The 25,693-nt window shown below is 39.4% G+C and overlaps 1 protein-coding gene and 1 long non-coding RNA gene across 43 annotated transcripts in view; both read left to right on the top strand.

The window, feature by feature from the left end:
- Nucleotides 1-25,693, top strand: part of RBFOX1 (RNA binding fox-1 homolog 1) — a 1,140,648-nt gene that overhangs the window by 442,046 nt on the left and 672,909 nt on the right. For 22 of the 42 annotated variants that reach the window (XM_072935864.1, XM_072935874.1, XM_072935857.1 and 19 more), the window contains exon 2: nucleotides 9,386-9,456. The exons of 13 other annotated variants lie outside the window; for them this stretch is intronic. In XM_072935864.1, the coding sequence (XP_072791965.1) occupies nucleotides 9,386-9,456 (71 nt within the window). Of the gene's footprint in view, nucleotides 1-8,071; nucleotides 8,501-9,257; nucleotides 9,457-13,609; nucleotides 13,667-25,693 lie in introns of those variants that run through there. 7 more of the 42 variants (XM_072935876.1, XM_072935875.1, XM_072935878.1 and 4 more) reach the window with 6 other exon arrangements.
- LOC140685115 (uncharacterized) lies at nucleotides 16,489-20,372 on the top strand. The gene is made up of 2 exons (XR_012058332.1): nucleotides 16,489-19,414; nucleotides 19,459-20,372. It is a non-coding gene; the product is annotated as an uncharacterized lncRNA (long non-coding RNA).

The raw sequence follows: 25,693 nt of genomic DNA, 5'->3' as shown, positions 1-25,693 counted from the left end.
TAGTAAAAATATTATTTGAATATTTAGTTAAAACACAAAGCCGTCTCGAGATTGCAAATGGACAAGTGCATGGAAACCAAATGCATGGAACATTTTAGACAGTATTTTTCACTTTTTGAGTGATTTCACATTTTTAGAAACAAAGCTCTGGAGTTAGACTAGGGGGTTAGATTTCACAGGATTTTTTTTAAATAATAGATTTACATGTTATAAATATAGTCAAATATTTAGAGTAAGCTAGCTTCTTATTATCTATTTTTGCTTTTTATTGAGTCCTCAGGTAGAAATGCATGGAAGTTTGGATTTTTAGTGGAGGGAAGTGTTTTATTAGAAAGCTAATTATGATGCCAGAGTTGTCCTATCATGGAAAAAGCAGGAGGTAATGATGAGCTGTGTGTAAGGAACATAATAGTCATTATGTGCCAAGGTACAAGTCATGTATCTCCTAAGCCTCTGTCTTCAACCTTTCATTGTAAGCAAAATGTATTTTTGTAAATGGTATGGCAAAGACACTGGTAGAATGCTGATAAATAACTTAGCAGTGTCTTGGTTTTATTTGTTTCAGTAGGACATTACTCAAATTTCTGTGCAGAAGAATGACTTGACAGAAAAAAGAGGCAAACAAACTTCCTGATAGCTGCTTGCTGCTTAATAGCTAAAATATCAGCAGAGATAATAATTGAAATAAGTGCAATTAGTGCAAATAAAAATAGAGAAATAAAAATAATAGCTGTAAAATAGTTGCTCACATGGCTTTTTACTTGAAATGTTTTCACCTTGCATCATTTTTAATGGGATCTGGTAGTCCTGACCTTGGGTTTCCTGGTAGTGTTGCTGAAGGAGCAGATGGAGCCCAGGCTGGGTGTCCCAGTGTTGGAAGTGGCACCAGACATTTGTGTTCAGCAGCTGACCCCAGCCTTGTTGCAGTGCAAAGCAACACCTGGAGGCAGGAAATGCTGATGGAAAAGCGTGAATGTGACTCGTTTTCAGCTCGGTTAATGTCACTTCAGAACCCTCCCTCTCTGCAAAAAGTTGCCTGTAAATCTTGCTCACATCCACCTGATGATTTCCATTTGTTGGTCTCTCTTGTCCCAGTTTTAGCTTTGCCAGGGGAATGTAAAATACGTGTTTCAATAGAGCTTTGGATTTTCCTTTTTAGCAGCAGTGCACTCCTTTAGCAGTGCAAATCTGTGCACTTGGAGCATGCTGCAGCTGGAATTTTCTAAGAATACTGGGAGTCACCTGGCTCCCTTGCACTGTCTTTGTCACTAGGTTTTATCTCAGGTTAATTGCTTGGAATGGGGCAGTAGAGTTAACAGGACAAGGGTTTTGTGTAGGTTGTGGGAAAGGAGCACCAAACATCCAAGGGACATGGAAGGGTCCCTTTGCAAATCCCCAAGGCCTTTGTGGGAGTCTGTAGTTGCCCACTGTTTTTGTGGAGATGATTGAATTTACAGATCCTCTCCCCTGGAGCGCTGAGGTGCCAGGGTGGGCAGGCTGGAGGGGGCTGGGTTGGGTACTGAGCACAACCCTCTGGAGATGAGTGATTCTGCAAACGAAGTCAGGGGAATCAGATGGGTCTGGTATCAGCAAGTGAGGAAGAAGATTGGAATCTGTAGCTTCCCTGAAAGATAACTGAAGCTGAGGGGAAAGGACGGGGGAATACAGGTTTTGGTATCTTATTTTTAACTTTAGTAGTAACTTGCAATGAAGCACTAAAAGGAACATGGAGCATATGATAACTGAAATATAATTTATGTGCATTGATTGTACTTTCTTAGTTTCTGTTTCTCCTGCTAAAATTCCTTTTATTAATTCTTAGGAAATCACCAGTAGATCTGATGTAACTCATTTACTTTGAAACTCGTGATGATTTAACAATTGTAAATCATGTTACTTTCTCAACTCTTTCCCCTTTATTAATGCTGTGGAAATGGAGGAAATCTTGAGCAGCTGTAGATAATCGAAACATGGAAATCTGTAAGTTACAATTTGGAAAAATAATTGCTTATGTGCTGTTGATATTGCAGTGCGAAAAGGTAATAGCTTAAGCATAAAAATAATTACGGAAAATTAAACTGTTGAAAAATTTAGCTTTATGCAGCATAAGTCTCAATTAAAATGGTTTAAAATGTCTGAATGGTTGAGGCAGCATGGGGAAATTCTCCTTGGATATAGGAGAGAGGAGGAGGAGGAGGTGGGATCTCTTCACAGTGATTCCAGAGACGCTGGGTGCTTTCCACACCTGCAGGTACTGAAAGTGTGAGCAGACAGGGCCGAAGCCTGAAAAAGAAAACCTAGCTCATTGTGAAAGTAGGTCCAGTTTGAGCAAGAGCTGCAGCTGGAGCTCATTGACCTCCAGAGGCCTGTCCTCTTGACCCCAATTATTCTGCAGCTCTGTTTGTCCTGGAAGGGTTTGCAAATAGACACACGGACCTCTGTATTTATTTTAGTAGTGAGGCTGAGCTGCTGAGCCCATTTTGCTACCTGAAAGTTGTAGAAAAACCAGCAAAAGTGATAGTGTTGCAAGTAGTGTGAGTAATTTTTATTATACAAGTGTTTACCCTGGTTATTTTCATCCCATTCAGAATGAAGCTCTAACTGACTGTTTCAGTGACAGCTGGTTGTTTACTTTTCAATTTGTGATGCATTTTTAATGATTAAAAAAAATAAGGTATTTGAATATGAGGCATACTTGATAAGCAGAATTAATAACCTGAAATAAGTAGGGTCATATTAAAAATGTAGCCCTCATAGTGATTTTTCCTTCCAAGATTAATCACAACCTTTTATTTCTATTCATCTTCTAGTCAAACACTCCTGTGGACAGCAGCTGCTAAGCTTCTTCTTCATTCTGTTTTCCATGTTTTCTGTTGTTACTTTGCAGACCCTTTGGGAAGAAATAGCACCTGGGTGAAGAAAAATGTATCTTTTAGCAAACCCATGGCCATCTATTTCATGTTGTGAGATTGTGAGAAAGATACTTTTGCCATGGTAATTTCCATGATGGAGATGTTTATGCCCTCAGTTGCAGTTCATTCTCTATGTGCTCTCCAGAGCTATTAAATTAAATTGTCTTTCAGCTGTTGGACAGAGGCAACCTCCTAAACCTCTTTTATTACAAAATAATTCTTAGGATTTTTTCTGCAGCCTGACTTTAAAAAGAGGCTGAGAGGAGGCAGAGGGGCATGAGTTGATCAGTGATGTGAAGTGTGTGAAAGCCAGGCTGAGAAGCAGAGTTGGGTTCTTCTACCAGTAGAAGGACTCTTTGCAAGGTCTGTTCTCTCATCCTTGGGGCTGGATTTGACCTTTTTTAGTGTGCTAAAATATTCCTCTTCTGTTTGGCTGTGTCAGGCAATGCTCTTTTTTTTTTCTCTCAAAAGATTGTTTCTACTTTCTTTGAGAGGGAAGGAAAAAATCAGCGACCAACACTACTTTCATTCCCAAAATTCACAGTCCCCTGCTGAAGCCATCAAGACTTCCTGAAATTCTAAATGGAAAAGCATTGCCTCTTTTTCTTGTTTGCAATGAAGTGAGGATTATAGTAATAGTATAAGTATTAGACTGCATGAATTATATAATGGATGTAAAACAAAACTAGATTTGGTGAGGTAAAAAGGGATTTAAACAGCTGCTTGAAGTGAAAACAGATGATCCTGGGAAATCACTAGGAAATGGCATATAGGACTAATAATGTCAGTGTTATTATTTTTACTTTCCTGATATGTCAGCATGTTGTTTGCGGTATATTTTCATAAAAATAGAATTTATTCAAGCAATTTACCCTTAATGTGTGTAGTACAAATAGTTTATATTGTGCTTATGTATCATATTAACAATATTTGATTTGTGCTTTCTTTACAAATTGAAATCATTGTTTTTTTTTTTTTCTGTGGTTCTCATTTTGCACTTAGGCTGGTGCTTTCAGTTCCCATTTTGGGTGCTGTGCTTTGAAAAAGCTGATTTCTCATAAATTTATTGTCTTTTATAAGAGGGCCTAGGTACCATGTTCCTTTTTTAGGAATTGCTTGACTCTTTTGGAGCCAATTAATGTCTTAAAAATTTCATCTTGCTCCAGAAGAGCACTCACTAAGTGTCCTTCCCCTTCCTCAGAACACAAACCTTCCACTCTTGAGCTCAGGTGACATTCACTTTGGGTTCTTACTGGTTCAATTCTCTTCTTTCTTGATTCCACTTTGTCCCAGTGATTGTGACAAAAAGTCTCTGGAGATGATCATCAAAAGTTTCCAAGCACCTGCTGCTTGTAAGGGAACCCCTGTGAGTGTAGAACCCTTATCTTGATTCTTCTAAATTCTTTTATTTAACTTCCCCATCTTAATGTATCCACTGGCAAAATTTGTTTGAATGTGTTCATTAATTCCCGCTTCAGTGTTTTCGAGGTGCCTGGAGACTGCTCATGTCAGTCCCACCACACCCCTTTTTTGCCTTATTTTCTTGACTCAGACACAGCCTCTAGATTTATTTTCTGATGTTCCTAGACTAGGAACAGCTAGGGTTAATGATAGGGTTTTAAAGGTTTCTGAAATTACTAAAATTGCTGATTAAAACATTTCCATATAGAATGTTTCAAGTCTTGGTGAGCATAGTGGGACTCTTTAGGTATACACTGACTTCATTTTATTTAGTTTCATTTTCTTGTTGCTTGAGGTAGCCATCTAAAAATACAACAAAATCAATAAACAAATAAAAATTAGGCCTTTAAAAATTTTTGTTTAATATAAGGACAGTTCTTTGGCTGCAAAGATGTAGAAATCCTCAGCTAGAAGTGCATGTGGGTGTTTTGCATCTTTCTTTATGTACATGGAATTATCACTCAGATATTTGTGTTCTTGCTGGGAGCAAATAAATTTTGAGTAGCAAAAGACTGTTTAGAAAAACTTCATAGCTTTGTGAAGACTGCTTCCAACATTTTATAAGGGAAATACTGAAAGTTACTGATAGCTGAATACCCGGGCAGGTATGTGGTTTTGTACCAAGGAGGTGTCTCCATGATTCAGTTTTATTTATTTATTATTATAAATAGTTATTTATATTTATTGGTGAATATTTATAAATTCATTATTATTAAGATATATAAATATTTAATTGTATTTATTTTTTTCTATTATAAAGATGGAGGACCTTAGGTTTGGTGTGCTGCAAGAGTGATAAATCTGAGTTAGATCTACTTTCTATGTCTCTTGGGATTAAAGCTTTTGGAGAAGAGATCCATTAATGTATTTTAAATCTATTGATTCACAGTAGAAAGGGACAATTTAAACTTGGAAGTCACCAAATGAACTTTCCATTAAGTTGGGGAGCATGTGGTCACAGCTCATTGGATCTTTATGAAGTAGAAAATGTGATGCAGACCACACTGCCTTTCTCTTAGAGGAAATCATGCATTTAACCATGGAGCAAATACTGTAGCCAATTACATGAACATACACCTATTTTACACGTGGTTGATCTTCTGAGCAAAAAGTATTAACAATGTGCATGCTGTCTTGTTTTAGGGGACTATTTACTTTTAAGTCGGTGATATGGGATGAAGTTTAGAGAAAAAAATTATTAATATATGATTTATAGCAAAATTTTCTAAATGGAAAGCAGCCTTGCATAGAAATGTGTGAGTGGTCTTCAGCTGACATCAGCAAAGACTAATTAGAACCCTGCTAGATGTTCATGTGCCATGCTGTAGCCTATGGATCAATGCTAACATCTGAAACTGCATGTAGAAAAGAAAGAAAAATGTTCAGTATTGAAATCAACTTCTTAAAACTCTTTCAAAATGACTTTGACTTTATTAGAGGATATAAAAGTGCTGATTTATAACTCAGCTATTTTTCTGCTTTAGAGTATGAGGCTATGTAAAAATCTTTACTTTGAAAACATCTGTTCTTAAATGTACCAGGGTGATCTTTCTATTAGCATTAGATATTTACAGTGGAACATCTTGTTTAATGGTAAGCCTTCTGAATTGATCTGGTTTTTATATATATAATAGATGTAGCCCCATGCACATGCACACAGACATTTGGAAAATGCCTTTCTGCAGTTTAGTCAGAGCAGTAACTTCCTCACTGTCAGGAAGTTAAGAAGCACATTGAAAGTTGATAGAAAAGTTGAGACATAAACTTTTACAATAAAATATCATGGGTGTACTTGAGAGTCTGTAAATTCCTGATTTATTTGCCAGTCCTCATGTCTTTGTCTAGGCCCTGGGCACTTTGAATGACAGAAATTATTTTCTCTTCCACATCTTTTTGCCTTTACATTAAAACTGCGAGGAAGGAAAATGCTTACAGTGTAATTTGAACAACACAAGCTCTTTTCAGCAGTACCTTTGACTTATTCCATTGCTGAAAATAAATGAGGAGCTGAGAAATTACAAGCTCTATCATGATGGGTTGTTGTGTCTGTTGGCACACATTGTGCCTATTGGTATATGAAGATTAATGTGTTGCATGCCAGCATGTCCTTCCCTATGCAAAATATTCTGAGAGTGTTGAGGGGATTGGTGCAAGAATTCTGCAGAGAACACCAAAGCTAAGTTAAAGTAAATTAAGCATCCCCATCTGGCTTTATTTCCTTGCAAGTGGCCCCAGCTCTGGGTTCCAACAAGAGTGATGTTCATTCTAGCTCTGATTTACAGGGCAGATTTCTGAAGCTCTGCTCTATGCTCCATTAGTCACGATTTCTCCTGTTAAGATTTCTGGATGCTGAGGATGTGTGCACTGAGGGAATGACAGAACTTTGCACTGAAAGTACCCAGGATATTCTTAAAATGTGATATCAGCCTGGAAGTACTGCCTCTGATTTCAGTGGATGCACACTTCCCTTTTTCCTGCCACCTCACCAACGCTGTGGCTCATAAGAAAGCAGCTGGAGAGACTTCTAGTCCATATTCCAAAATGTCAGGGTGAGGATTAGTCCAGCTAGCAGCTCTCTCACAAGCTTTGCTATAAATACTTGCATCAAGAGTGCTGGAATTTCAATTTTTGTGTGATGGTTGGTATTAAGTGAAGGCTTGATATTGATGGGTGTTACTAGGCAGTCTCAAAGGACAGAAATAAGGATTTTATTAGTTATAATGCCTTCACTCTGTGTTCAGCTTTAGAAGTATAAGGGCAAGTAGTCAATAGTAGAAGTAGCCTAGAAAATACAAATTCATATCCATTTCATTTCAAGAGACAGATGATATAAATCTATTTAGATTGCATTCAGGTTTTATTACAGAAAGGTGCAAAGATCCAGCATTCTCCACAGTCTTGTCATGTGTACTTAGCTACATGTCAAGGATTTTAGATGTCAATCTAATCTCTTTTAGCAGCATCCCTGGTTTCCTCAGGCAGATCTCTTGATTGCAGTGTCACAATTCTGTGCCTGTGACAGAGGAATCAGTGCCACTTCACCTCCCCAGGCAGGGCTATCTCAAATTCCTGATGTGCTGTGCTGGCACTGGGACTGGGATCCTGGTTAGAGCCTCTCAGGGGTGGATAAAATACAAATGTTCATAATCTTGATGAAAGGCTGTGTGGGACATGCCACTAGGTTTAAGTGGATTTTTACTGATCAGATTATACTAAGAATTTTTGTCATGGATAGTGTAAATTAACAATTAATAAATACAGGGTGATATAGAGAAAGAATAATGCAGGAAAAAGCTTTGTTGCAGGACCAAAAAAAAAAGTAATCACAGCAAGTCTTGTATGAAAGCTACATAGAACAGAAATGAAAGAAAGTGCAGCCCAGCCAGTTGTGCTGTATGAAATGTGTGCATTGCTGGATTATTTTCATGCCATGCCAAGGTAGAAATTGTTGTTTCTGGCCTACTGTAGCCTGTCCACCCCAAAGTGGGTGGACAAGATGAAAACTGATTCTCCACAGTCTCTGTTTTACAGCTTCACTATTTTTTTCTCCTGCTTTGAGCTGCAGACTGACTCGTCTTCTTTTTTTTTTTTTTTTTTTCTTTTATTGCCTGTAAAATGTGAAACAGATTTGTTTAGAAAGACAGACGTGGTTCTCTTGTGTTTCTTGCTTTTGCTCTGCTGGCTGGGCACCGAGTTGGATGACTAAGCAATTGTGATTTAGGTCTTTCCATCCTTCTGTCCTTCCTTCCTTCCTTCCTAGAAAGCTGAAAAATATGACCTTTTTCCTTGAGCTTTATGTGTGACTTAAATGCCATTGCTAAGGCTCTGGAAAACCTGGGGATAAACTTTAAAACCAGTTTTGTATCCAAACTCCTTCTTTACGATGCATAAATTTCTGGATAGCGAATGTGTTGAAGGATGCTTAATAAAGGAATGAAATAGCAGCCTACAGCTAAACTCAGCTTGCTGAGCAAGAAAGTAGAACCTTATTCCAAAAATAGGGAGCAACTATTGCTCAACAAAGTGAGTAGTGCCCACATACACTGAGCAGTGCAAAGGCTCCAGCTGGGTGCTTTGGAGCTGAGGAGGCTCTGGTGCTGAAAGGTGCTTATCCCATCTCCTGAGAGGTAGGTCTGCATGTGCATTCCTTGGGTTTGCCTGGAGCTCAGAAACAGGACAGCTTCAGCCAGGGTTCCAGGTGAAAAACTGCCCCTGACAGGAGTCAAACATTTTGGTACCAGCCAGAGGGAGTAATTAGACTTGTTTGCATATTGAACAGCAGCCAGGGAGTTCTGATCATTCTCAGAGAAGTGCTCCAATTTCCTAAGCTTAGTATAGGAAAAAATAGATAATTTTTTGTTTGTTTGGGTGGAGGAGTGGTGTTTGCTGGTGGGTGGTTTGTTTTTTTTTATAGCTTTTAATTCCTTTTTTCTGAAATGCTGAAGTAATGTTCATGTATTCTGAAGTTGATATCATTGCAGAACTCGATATCATTCAGTTGTGATTCCATAGAACTCTGCTGCTGATGGAATAGTGTCTGGGTTCTTCCTTCTCATACCTTCAAAATCTTCAGAGACACTGTTTTATGCATATTCATTCTTATAGGAAATGGTAGTGCTAAAGTTTACTAGTAAAATCCATCTTCAGCACAGTTGTTTATCAGATCTATGCATTCATTAATAAAGAGTCCCTGCTGTTGTTGGCTCCAGTACAACTTAATTAATTACTATTTGAAATATGGATGTGGTAAATGATCCAACTTAGTGAAACAGGAGAGCAGCTGTTACCTTGTTTTATGTTTGAAGTCACTGGCTTTTCTCCTTATTTGTGTGTGTCATCCCCTTTTTCATCTTATGACAATAATTCCATAAATTTTGGACTCAGATTCATCTGTAAACCCTGCCCCCTGTTTTGTTTTCCCACTGTGTCATCTTGTTCTCCTCTGTACTCCCCATTTTATCATCTCATGTTACACCATCCATTCCTGTCTGTCTCTCTTTTCTCTGCCATAGATTTTCAGAATCCTGGTTTCCCTTTTCTCTCTGGTTCCTTTCTTCAGCTGTTCTGCGTTCCTGAGAGCCAAGTAAGTTGTTTCTGCTCTGCTGGAGAAACTGCTGCTTTTGCCACTTTTTCTGAGATGTATCTCCTGGTGACATATACTTAAGTGCTTTCTCAAAACAATCTTACGGAATTCATTAGGAGTTTTCCCTAAATGTTTCCATTTCCCCTGCAGCTGTTTTCTCTGGTCACTTACTGAACTTGATTAAATTTTGCTCCTCTGTCTGCTTAGTCTTCCTTTTCTTGCTTTTATTTTCTTTCTGCTGTCTAGAAGAAACACTGAGAGCTGCTGTTTACTGACACCTCAGATGGCTGCAGGGTTCCCTGTCAGCATTTCTGTGCAGTGCTGGGGAGGGAAGGGACATATTTCAGTCCCGAAATCATCAGCTCCATCCTCGCTGTCTTTCCCATGATTTCTTTTCTGCTGAGGAATTTTTTGAGAGCTTTCTCAGTGAAGCTCTCTGGTTTGTTAAGCCCTGCTCTGAGCAGGGGGGATGGACTGTGATCTCCAGAGGTCCCTTTCAACCTCAGCCATTCCTGAAATGTTCTGAAGGAGGAATGGGGAGCAAAGGAATGAGTGTAGTGAACACTGTGTGTTCACGGAAAGAAACACCATGCAGAGCTAACAAATGCCACAGCAGAAGCAATTTAACCTGCTTGTCTCAGCACAGATGCAAATCCCAATTGCAAAGTTTCAGAGAAACTGAAACAGCCAGGGGATAAATCATAATTGACTTTATTCTAAAATAAAGGCAAACAATGAGTAGCATTCTAACTCATTTATTTGTTCTGTTTGCTGTGTGCTGTAGCATTTGAAACGTGCTCTGGCAATATAGTTTCAGTTATTTTAAGGGCATGGCTGAAAGGAAAGAATATGTGCAGAAATGTAAGCACAATTTGAGTCTTTGCTGCAGCTCTTAGGTATCAAGGTTCAGTGTTTTATTTGTTCCAAAACATTTAATTATTTCAGAATGGAATAGTTAGGGAGGATCTGGGAGTATTTGTAGTAGGTAGAGCTACAGAGACCCCTAGAAAGAACCTTCAGTGGTTGATGCTTTTATAAATACAGGATGAAAAGGTTTTATGTTCTCCACTTTAGAGACAGAAAACAGGAGTGTTTAATGAAGAAAAAAAATTTTTATGAAATAATTGAAACAAAGGAGAGTGTGAGGCAGAGAAAATACTGCAAACAGCATAAATGTAGGACTTTCTTTTTAAGGAGTGTGATTTTCTTAGACTACCATTATAGAATCAGACATGTACTTTAAAAAGCATGCAAGTCTCAAAGCTATTTCCTTTTTGAAATGAGATGTTGGATTACAAAAAAAAAAAAAAAAAGAAAAAAAAAGACTTTATTTTCTTCATAGAAGTAGATGGAAGTCCCTTTATTTCATTTATATTCAATTCTCATTATCCTGGTACATAGAGTAAGGGCTGTGTGAAAAAGAGTAGGAGAAAGAATAAAGACAGAATTTTTCATTGTCCAAAAAAAGTGTTTTTTCCCTATCCATAGGAGCTAAGAAAGCCCTTGTGCTTAGAGGAATGAATAATGATTTATCAGTCTTGAAGCATATGGAACTGAGTAAGTTCATGGAAAGGTTGTCTGTTGGGTTCAGTTTGCTTAATGGAAAGACGTATGAAGGAATGATATCAATGTCTGGTTTTTTCCTGTAGCTATTTGAGGTTAGCTATTTAAAGGAATTGTATGAAGTTTTAGAAAGGCAAAGTATATCATGTATTATTAATACATATTTCTCATTATTATGCCTTACACTAAGTGTCCCACTACTAATTGCTATCCTAGTAACTTTTTTTTATGCCTTCCTGCTGCCCCTTTTTATTCTCTGCTGCCCTTTTCCCCTTTGTTTTCTCACTTTACTACTAAAAGCACCAGATTCAAAGTTATGCATGCTTGGGTTATAAATGTTTATCAATGCTAAGCATTCCCTACAGAGCAGTACCCATTCCCCAGTCTCTTAGTCTCTTCTGTGTTTGTTTTGTTTGTGGTTTTTTTTTTTTTTGGTTGGTTGGTTGTTTTTTGTGGGGTGTTTTTTGTTTGTTTGTTTTGGGTTTTTTGTTTTGGATTTAGTTTGGCTTTTTTCCCACAGACTCTTTATTTCTTCTGATTTTTTGCACTGTGAGCATGATGTGAGAAGCACCCAGCTCCACATCCATGGATGCCTGAGCCACCCCTGAGCCCTCTGAGAGTGGTGTGAGCAGAGCTTTTTTCCTTTCCTTCCTTTTAAATGCCTCTCAACAGTATCCAGTATAATCTATATTCTATAAATAAAATTTTCCAGGTGCTGAGGATAGAGTAGAAGGGCTGCAGGGTCTTTCCTTGAATCCTTTTGTGCAGGTTGGAATCATCTTGGTCAGGTTCCAGTCAGCTGGGAGCTCCCCAGACTGGCAGATGTCACAGCTGAACATCCCAGCTCCTCCAGAACTCTGGGGTGAGTCCATCAGGCCCAATGGACTGGTGAACGTGTTTGTCTGCTCCCTTTAATAGAAATTTCTCTCAAGGTGTTTTCTGAGTGAAGAATTGTCCTGACTCATGGTGTGATAAACAAATGCAGCTCAGGAGGTGCCTGGCTGCCAGAGAGCAGAGTGTTCACCTCTAGGATTGCTTTTCATTTGCCTCCTGTACTGATGACATGACAGTTTTAATCTCATTTGAAGTAAAATGTGAGTTCTAACTGCAGTTCAAGTAATGAGAGAGCAACCCCAGATTTTCTCTGCCTGTTGTGATCTGCTCTCTGCAGGTTTTTCAGTTCTGCTGTTTCCAAAAGCCTTTCTTCCAGGTGAAGCCATGGCTCTGTCACAGGGCTGTAAGATAATACACAAGGGCTTTTTTGGGATTTGGGTTGCTCTGGCTGAGGCTCTTGGAGGTCTTTGGCAGACATGAGCACTCTGACACTCAAGTCCTCTGTTGGAACTCAAAATGTCCCTCAGACATTTTTGGATGTTCCGGGTCCAGGTCAGAAGCATTTGAGACCCTGGCAGGCAGCTGGAAACAGCTGTGATTTTGGGTTTGAGCCATGGAATGAGTTACCAACCTTGCAGGAAGAACAAGAAGTCACAAAAGTTTAGATATTATAGTAGAAGTAGTCACAAAGTAAAGGGAAGAATTTTTGAGTGCTGTACAGGGGGGTTTTGGTTTTGTACATGGGGGTCAGAGGTTTAAGATGGAGGGATTTGGGCCTGTCCTGTCCTCCCTCTTTCTCCTTCCTTACCTCCATGTTCTTGGTGATGTTGGCACTCACAGATTGGTTTAGAGTAGAAAAGCACCATTTAATATAGGTAATAGGCATTGGGGAAAAACTGTACCCATGTAACACGTAATGTACCATATAAAAGACAGCACAGCCCTGGGCGGGGAGAGAAGAAGCAGTCGGGAGTCAGAGAGGATGTCAGGGTGTGTGTGTGCCTCTGCCTGAGCTGTGAGCAAACCACAGCAGCCCCAGAAGAAAATCTTTTAGATAACTTGCAATAAACTGCCTTGAGACCGGACAACAGAGACTGCTGAGCCTTTCTTTGGAAGCACGGGCTGGAGGAGAGACTTTTCCACCACACGGAGCCCCTGAACCAGGCCTGGGTTCCGACAGTCCTCAGCATGGTGCATTTCCATTAGTGGCTTCACAAATCCATATTCCCTGCCAGTCAAAATGAACACGAAGTGTCCTGTTGAAAAGAAGCACCAAGGTGATGTCAGGATACATTGTTCAGCCATCCATGGATCTGTTTCCACATGGGAAACCATGGGAATCAGGAGCAGGGATGACACAGCTGTATCGGGCAGTACTGTGCTTTTGATGAGTGTTTGAAGCCTTTCCAGCTGGAGTGAGGCAGTGCAGGCAGTGCCTTATCCATGGCTGTGATTAGCAGCAGGTAACAAAGCACAGTGGTGGTGGTTGATGATCATTATCTGTACAGTGTGGGCAGTGGGATGTGTGGTACATCACAATAGTGTCTGTGTGTGACCACAAAGTGAGAAAAGTCAGTTCTTACACGGTGCCCCAATGATCCCTGGGCAGGCTGCTCAGCTTTGCAGGCTCACAGGCTCCCCAGGCCTAACAATGAATTATCTCAATGTTTTGCTATACTTCCTGATTTTCCTTTCCCCACCCCACAGCAGGCAGCAAACCACTACTATGATGTTGAATATATCCCAAACAGGATCAAAACCTACACAATTGATGGCAACGTTTTCGTGTCTGTTAGCAATCCCTCCAGAACAGGTAAAACTGTGTTGCACACGGCTTGTAAAGAATGCAAGCATGGCTTTGGGAGGCTGACAAAAACATTTCTGAAAGCCTTGGCTGGTTCTAATACAGCTCTTAAAGCTTTTATTTTTCTTAAGATGGGGAAAACATGTGTTTTGAAACACAGTTTTTCATGGTCTGTATTGTGATTTTGTTTCTGTCTCTATTCACTTGAAAACTTCAAGCCCCAGAGAACACAAATTTGCATTTTTGTTGTGGTCTCAGTTGAGAAGTTAAACATTATTGCAGGTAAATTCCTCCCCTGTCCAGGAGTTCATCTCTCTGGTCAGAGTGGAGATATTTCACTGTGTCAGTGGGCATTAGGTTTATGGATGAAAGGAGGTTTGGTGTTGAGAATATATGTTCCACGGCTGACTAATGAGGAAAAAAAAGTGGGAATAGAAGAATATTCCAATATAAATTCATGATGCAAAGTGAAATTTAGTGATCTGGGTACTTGTGGCTAAAGCAGGGAGATTTCTTCTGCCTGGAATATTTATGGCGTGCCACTGGACTGCATTTATTTTGCAAAGCTTTAGAAGGGGCACATGGCATCATGGATTGTCTGACATAACCAAACCACGCAGACTAGAATGCAGTTATAACAGAAAGTGATTATAGGAAAAGTTTGTGAATTTCCAAATGGGTCTAACAAAGATGTTACTTGTGTGTGCTGGGATGAACCTGGCTCCTTTCTGTGGAGCACAGCAAACTCACATTTCAAGAGTTTCATTTTTTTTTTAAATAAACTGCTTTAAAATCTCTATAATAGGAAAAGACTTCAAAGAGGAAAGATTAAAAAAGAAAAGTAAATAAAAAGGAAATAATATAATTAAGGTTTGACCCTGTAAATTGCTAACCTTCAAAGCTAATGCTGGAGAAGCACAATATTATTAGCAATAAAAAGAATTTGCTTTGCCCTTTTAAAATTACCATAAACCGATTGACTGAAATGGAATGATGTTAATATTTAAGAAGTAGGACACTAGATTCTATTATCTCAGAAACTCTGTCACCTGGTACACTCTGTAGTCCTGTTATCTAATTATTGTCCTTAAATTGCATTAGTGTGCCAGCAATTTGTCTGCTGTTGGAAAAGTAATTGACATTTGAGTTACTGCTTCATATTTGGGAGACTCACTAGGTGGTTCCAAAGAGCCCTCTTCTGTCAGAGCAGATTAGCTTAATTTTACCTAAAAGAAAAGGGAAAGTCTGCATTTTTGAGTATGCCATTTACACAGTGCTCTTCTAATTTGGTATTAAAATTCAGGTTATGTATCACAGCTGATTGCCAAGAAAGAAGTGGGGGGGGGGGGGAAGTGGCAAATTAATAAATGGCCTTTTTTTTTTGCCTTCAAATTCCCTTTAGTGCAGTCTGGTCCTTCAGGGAGGGTGCAAGAGGAGTCTGCTGGTGGGAAGGGGCAAAGCAAATTCTGCAGTGTGTGCGGGGAATGTTTGATCCTTGGGCTCTGCTGGGGTCAGTACCTGATCTCAGGGCTTTGCTCACACCCACAGCACCACTCCCATGCCTTTGGGAAGGGATAGGATGCTCCACTTCCCCTGCAGAATCCTGACCTTCTGCAGGAATTTCAGTTTCCTCTCAGTGCTTGGAGGAAAAGCGCTTCCAAAACTCTTTTTATACAATTTCTTAGATGAAAACATAAAGGATAGTTGTAATTCCATGTAGCCTGGGAAGGGGAGGAGCAGCCTCCATTCCACCATGTATTAATGTGAATGTCCACAAAGGTTTGGTTTCATGACTGTGCAATCCAAAGCTTGAAACTTTCCAGACAAATGTAATTTGGGATCTAAAGTTGATTAGAGATGCATGATTACAAAATGTGCGTAATAGTTTATGTGACAACTGGAATTAAATTTAAAATATATTTGAAATTAACATGAGGAATGTAGCTGTCTGGTAGAGGTGATAATTTTGCTAATATAATTTGTTTAGAGATTTTCAGTTCATGTTTAAAAACAAGACAATCTTAAATCTCTTCAAAATATCATTTTTTGCAGGGCTGTTGCATAAACCAAAGTTCATTTACTGAACTTATAAGATTGTGTCAGTGCAATATAAGTGAAACATTTGGGAGTGTTGGCTCAAACTGGAAACCTCACCTGAATTTCTCTTGACAATAACTTTAAAAAAAATTTAAAGCACTGGTTACACATCTCTAGAGGTCCCTCTCGATATGTCTCTAAAGTATTTTATTTTCTACTGACAGGAATCAGGATTGTCTCTCTGCTCTTGATGGTTTACATAAATACATGTGGTTTTTCAATCATTATTATGAAATTGTTAAGGCCTCTTGCAGACCATGTAAATTGGTGGACTGTTTTGCAGAAAACACACTTTATCTTTTTCATCTCAAAAAAGCACCAAAAAATTAAAAAAAAAAGGGTAGAAAAATATAAGCTTGATTAAATCATCAAAATATCAAAAGGCTGCTGCAATCCTTTGTGGTAGCTTACTTCTTCATTTAAAAAAGTAGGTTTCAAATTCAAGAATTTTGCCCAAACAGTGCTTGAAAAGAAAAGAAGCTTTGAAAAAAATATTCGAGTTTATTCTGCAGGCCAAGTGGTGAGGGAGCAAAAGTTGGTAGGGTGAGAAAGGCAACACCTATTGCAAAGAAACCCTGAAAGTTGCGTGTTCCAGAGGAACAGCTGATGCCTGTGCCCTGTGCTTCATGTGAATAACGTGCTGCTGGAACTGGAGGGTCTGCAGAGCACAGCCTGCCCATTTCTGGACTGTTTTTGCTTTATCTGAAATGACCCTGGTGTTAATTATTATTAACAGGGTATTGATAATGCTTGGCATTTCTGCATTTTTATAAATTTGGTGCTGTCATAATTTGAGGAAGAATGAGGGGACTCTCCACCTGATCAGAGGGAAGCTGGCTCTGTTTTCCAGGCAGGGAGGATTGTACCTGGGGGGACAGGTGAGGTGACACCTGGGGTGACACTGGCAGAGCACTCTGAGCCCCCTGAGCCAAATGGGAGCATTATTTCAGTTTAAAATTCTAATAGTGCCTCTAATGAGGCAACTCTACTGTTAAACCAGGGAAAGAAAAATAACCTTTTCTCCCTGAAGAAGGATGTGTTGGAAAGGTCAGAGCTGCTCGTGGAGGCAGCGAGGGGCCTGGTGGCAATAATGGGAATGCAAAGTTCTTGAAATGCACTAAAAGTGGAAGTTTTCAGCAGGACAAAGGACACTGCAGAAGGAACTGTAATTTCCTAGATTTAGGATTCTTGCTTACAACGCTGTTAGTTAGGTAAGGCCAGGCTTTTAAAGAGCTTGGCAGCAGAATTTTATATTCTCAACCTACACAGCAGCTGCTAGATGTTCAAAATAGCTCAGCTCCTCACAGCTCCTGTTCTGCCAGGCACCGAGCTCTCAGCAGAGTCTGGCTCTCCTTGGGGTGCCAAAATGAGATCTGAACTCCCATGAAAACCCGACTCTCATGAGAATCTCTGAGTGCACTGATTCCGTGGGGAAAAATGAGTAAAATCAAAATCCATCAACTGGATATGAAAATTAGTTATAGCATATATTTATTTAATATTAATTAACTTCTTGGCATGATTGTCATAGGACTGTGATAACCATAACCTTGTTCTCTGAATAGTTGGTAAAGGTACATAGACTAGAAATAAAAGGTGAACTCTCGTTAATGTCCCTCTTCTTTACATTCTCTGGTGCCTTTTTTTTTTTTTTTTTTCTAAGGCACACAGAGCAATGATCATAAGGACTTTTCCTCTGAAGTTTAATTTAGAAAGGGACAACTGCATATGGAATGTATATTTAATGCAAGTATGACGCCAACAATAGATGCAAACAATTTTAGTCTAGAGAAATACTTCTTGAAAGTCTGTTGTCTCCCTTGCCTTCTAAATAGAAAAAATTGAATTTCAGTAGATGAGAAGAGGAGAATTTGCTCTAACATTGCCTAGAGGGAAAGTGAAAGAAAGGGAGCTGCTACAAAAATTCTTGTCTTCACAATGCTAACATAATTCAAATATAAAAAGTTACACCAGTGTTTTTTTCTGGAGAGGAGCTGGTTTCCAGTAATGCGGGGATTCAAATCTATGTTTAACAGCATGGGTAACTGGGTAACACCAGTTATATATTTTAATCTATTTAACAACATGGATAACTGGGTAACACCAGAAAGGGAAAGCAGTTGTTGGATCTAGAGAGATCTCCAAAATGTGCTTCTCACATATGTAAGAATGCTGCCTTACAATATAGATTTAACTTTTCCTTCTTTCCAAACATAGTCTCTGCAGCATCTTTGTAAACTTTTCTGTGGCATCATTCCCTTAGAAAGAATGGTTTCCAGTGACCTGTGTGGTACAAAGAGAGAAAATAGCCATGAAAAAAGCCTTGCCATGAATGTTAGCTTTCACAATTCCCAGTCTGTGTAATTCTGTATTTGTCTGACAACCACCAGTGCCACCAACACATATTTCATTGTGGAATGAATGCTGCTATATCCTGCAGGATATATGCAATAAATGTAGATGTGCAAACATCCTGGCACAGTTATCTGTGAGTGCTGTAGAGGTACCTACACATCACTTATAGGAGGTATGAAACACCTCCTGGAAGGAGGAGAAAGCTCTGTACCCAGACAGCAACAGAGACACCAGGAGCACCAATGTGCTCCCAAACAACATTCATAAATTTAGGCTGAGAGCAAGTTCACTACTCACAAGAAAACAAGTATTTTTCTTTTTTTCCCTCCTTTGTGTAGCATCTTAATTCAAGCAATAATACCAGGAAGTCAAGTTGTGCAGCAGATGTATAAGCCAATGCATTAATTTAATGCCAGCTTGTCAGTTGAGCTGCCTGTGCTGTTTTTGGCATTAGCTCCAATAATGGAGATGTTATGTCATTTGTGTTCTGTGTTGGGTTTGTCAGCAGGGAAAGGGAGAATGCAATCCAACATGACTTCTTCTTTGTCCTCTTTAGAAACCATCTTTGGGTGTGTTGGAATTTTGGCTGTGTTTCTCTCCTTGTGAATCTGTAGGCATCTAAACATTTCTCGAATTGTGTCAGATGAATTGCATTTTTTCCTGCTTTTCTGAGTCTGTAAAGATTTTCATCAGCTGCCACCTGTATCAGTGGTACTTTGGAATATGCCAGAAGATTTGAGGGATATTTGAGCTCCTTGGCCTCTTTGGTGCCTAAACAGAGGGCTGCCAGTGTCTAGGGGATTTTTGGGACTTATTTCACGAAAGGGAGTACTAAGGTGGAGTACTGCTTTTAAAGGGAGTAAATCTGTAGTATCCTCACTGTGCAAAGAACAGCCTTTTGAAACATCACTTTGAAATGTAATACCCTGAGCAGATGTTCAGTCAAACAAAGATTTAGAGGGAGATGTAAGTAAACTCCAGGAGTTAGAATTTGGAATGGGAATAGAAATCTGTGAATGGATACACAAATCAGGTCACTCTTTATTAGGTCCAAAGCAATTGCACATGGAAACAGAAGGCAGAGCTGTAGTTTCCCTGCACTTACCCAGGAGTGAGCCTTGAATTAACTTGGCTCTCTGATGCCTTTTGGGACCACCTAAAACAGAGGCCACACAAAATTAGGGGAATAAAAAGCAGTTCTATTTATTGAAGGGCTTTCAGGTACATTTTGGGCAGATGAAGCCCCCCGGAGGCTACACCCAAAATAGATGAAGGGTGACGTTTTTTCACACTTTTATGAGTTTGGTGTATTTGCATATTGGGGGTTAATCTTCCAATTACAGCTTCAGGTAATGAAATAATTTACCCCAAATTTGCTCTCCCCAACTCACTTTTGTTTTACATTACTTGGGGCCTGAGGCAGTGAGGTGTCCTTGACTCCCAGGAGAGGAATTGTTGTATCTGCCCGAAGTGGGGAAGCAGCAGCTCACACTGTACATGGAGCTTAGAGTTACACACTGAACACTGCAGGATGACAAATATATGGGGAAAAAAAAAAAAAAAGCTCAAATCCTAAGGCATCACTCTGAAAGGAAGGATCCCATTGTTGTGGTGCAGTGGCAGAACCATGTTTGTCCCCCAGGTTTCTCTCCTTTGGTGCCACAAACTGTGAGCCCACAGCAGCTCCTGCAGGGTGGCAGCCCAGGCCAGGGCACTTGGCAGCTCTGGGCTCTGAGCCCCTCTTTGGTGGGAGCCACCAAAGCTCTGCAAACCCTCTGGGAGAATCGAGGCACGGAGCAGGGACAGCCTGCAGCATCCCCTGCCTCTGCCTCAGTGACTCGCAGCCCAAGGCCGACCTCAACATCTTGTCTAGTTGAAGTTACAGAGCAAATTTCCCGTGACATTATCTACAGAGGAATTAAAAAAATATGTAACTTCCTTTCTTTTTTATTCCCCAACTATTTTTAAAAGCAGTAGTGGCATCTTTTTGCCTTTTACACAGACTTACTCATGCAAAATGAATATTTTTTAGGATAAGTGCCAGAAGGCAAAAATTGTTATCTTTGAATTGAGCTGTTTTAAAGAAAGTCACCTTGAAAATGTATTTATTTATGAAACTTTTATGTCTGTAGGCCTGCGTGAGTGGACATCTAAATGTAGCACAGAGTTGCCAACACAGAACTGCTGCTGCTGAGCAGCACCTATAAAACTATAGGCAGTTCTATTCAACTGAGTTCATAGTCAAAAAAAAGGTGAAAAGAAATACGTGGTCTGCCAGAATTAAAATATACAAATAATTTGCCAAATCTGGATTTTTAGGACAATCAGCATAGCTTAACTTGAAAACTACACTCAGAAACACCTAATTTTTATGGAAATAAATACGCAGACATTATGAAATATCTGAAGCGTGGCTGAAGTGTGAGCACAGTGATGTTTTCTGAGCACTCAGAAATCCTAGTGACTCTTTGGAGTGTTTAATGGTTGAAGTTGGGGAATGTTTGTTCTTCTGAGACATCAGGATGCAAGTTTCTAGTGCTGTTCACAGTCTTATCCAAAATCATCATTTTTATGTCTCTGAAAAAAAACCTGAAAGACAATAGAGTTAAAATTAAAAGTAATTATTTCAAAAATGTTTTGTACTATGTCCTAATTTTTCTGGTAAGCGCTAAGGGATCATTGGTCAATGTGTTTTCCTCCTTACCCTGTTTCTCCTGAAATTTTTGAAAGGATTTGCCTTTTAGCCATATTGGCTTTACATAATTGATCCATCCAAGAACTGAATTTTCTATGGGTCAACTGAGTGTTAAAGTGCAATTTTAATTTTTTTTTTTAATATGACATTTTTCTAGGAATATTCTTTCTTTGTACTTAGCAAACAGAAGGATCTCTGGTGCAAGATCATTGTCACTGTGCTGTGCCCTGGAGTTTCACTGATGCTTTGCTTAAAGGAAATGGGGCAGTGTGTCGTTTGGTGTAGTGACAGAGAGAGAATCAGGAGAAAACTGAAAATTTTGGAATGCAGGCAGGGGAAAAAATCTGAATCTTCAGCATTTCCATGTGTAGGCTGCCAATCCTGATGCTTTTGGGGAAAATGTTTGTTCTCCCTCTTCCCCAGTTGCTATAATAAATTAGTCCTGGTTTTGGGAGCTAATGAGGCTCCTCTCAGAGCTATGGTCGTGCTTATGGAATAACAAAAATTGTGAGAAGCACAAAAAAAAAAGGAAATCCTTGTCTTGGTTTAGAAAGGACAGGGTTGTGTGAGGCTGGCAGTGGGAGGGAAGCACACACCTTTTCTGAAGAGCTTCTGCACTCCTGGGGGTGGAAATCATAAAGACTTCTCAGTCTTAGACTGGACATGAGGAGTTTTTTAAAATGCACCTTCCAGTGGAAATTCCCCTGCCGTGCAGCTGAACATATTTTATATTCTATCCTTATATAACTTACATATTAATTATTAAACTTATATTGTTCTATTGTATACATTGACTTTATTCAAGCACAAGTTTCTGAGTTTCTCATGATCATTCTTAGGCCCCTGACCACAGTTTCTCATGATTATTCTTACAATTAAACAGTAATTATATTTAATTACTAGACAATCATCACATCTAACAATTATATCATTTATCATGTACTAGCTACAGAGGTGCAGTTCTAGCAAGGTACAAGGCCTTCATGTACCTAGGGTATTTGTTTTTCTCAGGGCCTACTAAGCTTAATTTTCCTTTTAACCCTAAATCCCCATGATTTTAAAACACTTTTACTATCAACAGCAAACTGCTGCACCTAATCCGGGGTGTTTTGCTTTAAGTGCTACTTACTTTTGAATTTTCTTTCAAAACTCTGCAAAATCTTGCAGGTTCAGGCTTTCAGGTCAAGGCTCTGAACAATGTAAGTTCCCTTCCTACCCTGAGGTACTCCCAGGCCAGAAAAGGGAAATGGAGAAGCCACAGCAGCTCTGGGAAGTTGAGTCTTGCCTAAAGTCATGCCCAACAAAAGGATGGAGTATTAACCATTTCTTAAAATAATTCCCTTAATTTATTTTTTCCTGGATATTTCCCCACTCCTTGTTTGTCTGATAGTTCAAAGGGAGCTTTTTGTTTTTCTTGTATTCAGAACCTCTGTTTTAGTGACATGTTTAATGGGAATGGTTTATTTGGAAGTTAATTTGAATTATGGCTTAATAGGATAAAGAGCATGTTTAACAATTTCTGTTTATTAAAATTGGAACTGTGCATTTGGCCTGCCTGCTGTGCTGGGGAGGGGATGCACACACAGGATTTTTGTGACTAGTGGCAAAATACTGGAGGATGCTTTTAATTCCTGTGGGTTCTCTGAGGTCTATAAACAAAATCCATATGATAGAAACAATGTTGGTTTTGCAATAAGCTTCAAAGTTCTGGGTTTTTTTCTTTTTATTTATTGCTCAGTCACAATTATCAAACCAACAAGAACATGTTTCCCTACAGTTGTATAAAATAACCATATATGTCATATAGTTGTTTAATGACAGATACTTTTAAGATTTTTTTTTTCAAGAAGGAAATTAATTTTCAGGTCTTTAGAGACTGAAACAGAAAAAATTGATTTTTTTTTTTTTTAGAAAAGCGGGAAGCTGAGAACAGGGTTAATGGCAGAAAATAGCTGGCTTTGATGGGTGCTGGGTTAAGAAATTGAGACGTTCTGAACTCCAGAGATTGCTGAGATGTGGCAGTAGGAGCAGTAGGTATTCATGCTTGGTACCTGGTAGGGTCTGAGAAGAAATGTGATGTAGCCAAAGTTCATAGTTGAAAGTGTTTGGATAAGATTTTCAATCCAGAGCCTTCGTTTGGGAGCTTTCTCTGAAAATGTTCTGATTCATGCAGCAGGGATAAGAAAGTTTCTAGTCTAGTTAAATGCTTGAGAAGGTGGTAGAAGACTTCAAATATAGATTTTTATAGAAACAAAAATAAACTATTTGGATTACACCTCTGTCTTTTTGTATTCAAAGAAGAATCCAGGCCTTGATTGCTTCATCAGTTTGACTCAGAGAGATTATAGTCCCCTAATTGTGCCAGGGTTCCAATGGCTCTGTTCATTCCTAAAGTATTTCAAAGAGAAATTCTAGATGGTGGTCAAATATAATATGTGGAAATCATCTTTAGGAAAGAGAGGGATAAAAGAAACAGCTAAGTACTGAATATGGAAATGAAGTCCATCTCTGATCACTCGGGAAAGGCTCCAGCCTGTAACTGTGGGAATTCAAAGCTTCAGCAAAAGAAGGCTGAACTGCAATATGGTCTGAAGTGAGTGCTGAAATTCAAAGCTTACATAGTGAGAAAGCAACTACCCCTCCCAAAAACGTTCAGAAAATATCTCATTCTGTTCACACTAGATTGAAACTGGAAATAATGCAGTTCATCTCATCAGTGCCATTTTGTTACCTTCAGCCCTGTGTTCCATATCCCAGGCTAATAAAGCTGTACTTTTGTATTCTTTTTTTCATTAAAGAATTTACCGAGGACCAAAGTGGTCATTTCACATGGACAGCAGAATAATTTCAAACACTAAGAAGAAAAATTGCACACAATTTTTTGCTCATTTCTTCGGGAACTGGAAGCGCCGTGTGGATTGTTTCCAGCCCTGCCTGAGGGGGGGCTGGGACAGACCATGGAGGCACTTGCTGGATTTAAAAGGCTGATTTGTGGAATTACAGCTGAGATATGAAAAATGGCTCAGTGAAGAGCTGGTGCCTATTGCAGGGTTATAAAAGAAATTCCTTGTTTCCTTTGAATGATGGCTCCAAATGGGAGTGGAGTGTTGCAGCCTGTTGTTCTCAGGTGATGGCTCTCGTGGGATGCAGGAGCCTTCGTGCCTGGCATCATCCCTGGGAAACAGCAGGGAGGGGAAGGAGAGGGAGGCTGATGCATGGCTGTGTTTGTTTTTCCATAGCCCCTCTGAAAGCCTTGCTGTGATACCTGTGAGGGAGGCCCAGGTGGCTGTTGATGGTCCTTGGCACCAGGGAAAGGGAGTTTTGCTTGGGAACAAGTAGTTTCCTTAAGTGTGGGGTTTGGGAACAAGTAGTGTCCTTAAGGGGAAAGGCATGAATCTTTTTATGGTAAATAAAATGTAAAATTGCAGTTTGTTAATTGATTGTGGGGGGGAATTTGCATAAAAAGAGAAAAATGAAGTATCATGTATGTAGTGGGTATATTCTTCTCTCTCTCAGGATTTTTCATAGAGTTGCACAGAGAGAAGAAAGAGAAAACAATTTCTGTTTCTGCTCCTTGTTTTTCCCATGTGGAATGTGTTTGGAGAATTGTTTACCTGGGGTGATTGCTTGGTTGGATTCTGGTGAGGATTGTTTGAGCCTGATGGCCAATCCAACCCACCTGGGGCTGGGCTCTCATGAGAGGGTCACAAGTTGTGAGTTAGATATGGTAGGTAGAAAAGGTAGGTTTATAGTTTTAGTATCTCCTTTTGTCGGAATCTGTGGGTATTGGTGATTCCGAGATTGTAGAAAGTCTCTGTCTTTCTGCCCCATTGCCAAAGCAGAAGCCATAGTTCGTCTGTGCTGTTTTCAAGGTTGTTTATTTTTGCTTATCTATAACAAGTTCTGCTGCCCTGCCGCAGGTCTGTCTTGCAGGGCAGCGTGCGGGGCTCTGCCCCTCAGTGGGATGGTACAAACATTATATACCAGAAACTACATGTACTATATTTACAATAATGTGCCAATATCTATCAGCTATGTTGAATAGTGTGTCCCTAGCCTAAACCAATAGAAAAATGCCAACATCACCAAGAACATGGAGGTAAGGAAGAAGAAGGAGGAAGAACAGGATCAGGTCCACTTTCCTCCATCTTAGAACTTCTGACCCCCCTGTACAAAGTAAAACCCCCCTGTACAGGTGTTAAAACCCCCCTGTACAATACTAAAAAATTTTACCCTCTAATTTGTGACTACTTTTACTATACCATCTAACCCTCTGTGACTGCTTGTTCCACCTTTAAAGTTGGTAATTCATTCCATGGTTCAAACTCAAAATCACAGCTGTTTTCTGCTGTTTGCCAAGGTCTAAAATGCTTCTGACCAAGGCCTGGAACCTCTGAAAATGTCTGAGGGACATTTTGGGTTCCGACATCCTTTAAATGGTATATTAATGTATTATAGTATAGTTATAATAAAGAAATCATTCAGCCTTCTGAGCTGGAGTCAGACATCGTCATTTCTTCCCACTGGGTTCACCTGCATTTACAATATCATGTCCTTTATTTTTGATAATGCTTAGTGTCAATAATTTTTTTTTTTCTGCAGTAGTGGCTTACATTTCCGTGTTCTGACATTCCAAACACATGGGATATTTGAATATTGCTATATTAAAAGCTCTTAGCCATGCAGAAGTGGAGGTTTTTAACATGTGATTTCAGTTCTTCATACCCGTGTGTCAGTTCCATTCACACACATAAGTTTGGGTGGGATCTGTATATCAATTACACATTCTACGTCTGTAATTAAAAGTTTGGGAAGCATCATAGTGGGTATATAAACCACCAGTTTAGTTCTGCATGGTAGGAAATTCTGAGCAACATATAGGAGAGGGG

Source organism: Taeniopygia guttata, chromosome 14 (assembly GCF_048771995.1).
Source record: "Taeniopygia guttata chromosome 14, bTaeGut7.mat, whole genome shotgun sequence".
NCBI lineage: Eukaryota > Metazoa > Chordata > Aves > Passeriformes > Estrildidae > Taeniopygia > Taeniopygia guttata.
This window is presented reverse-complemented; position numbering and strand designations above follow the sequence as displayed.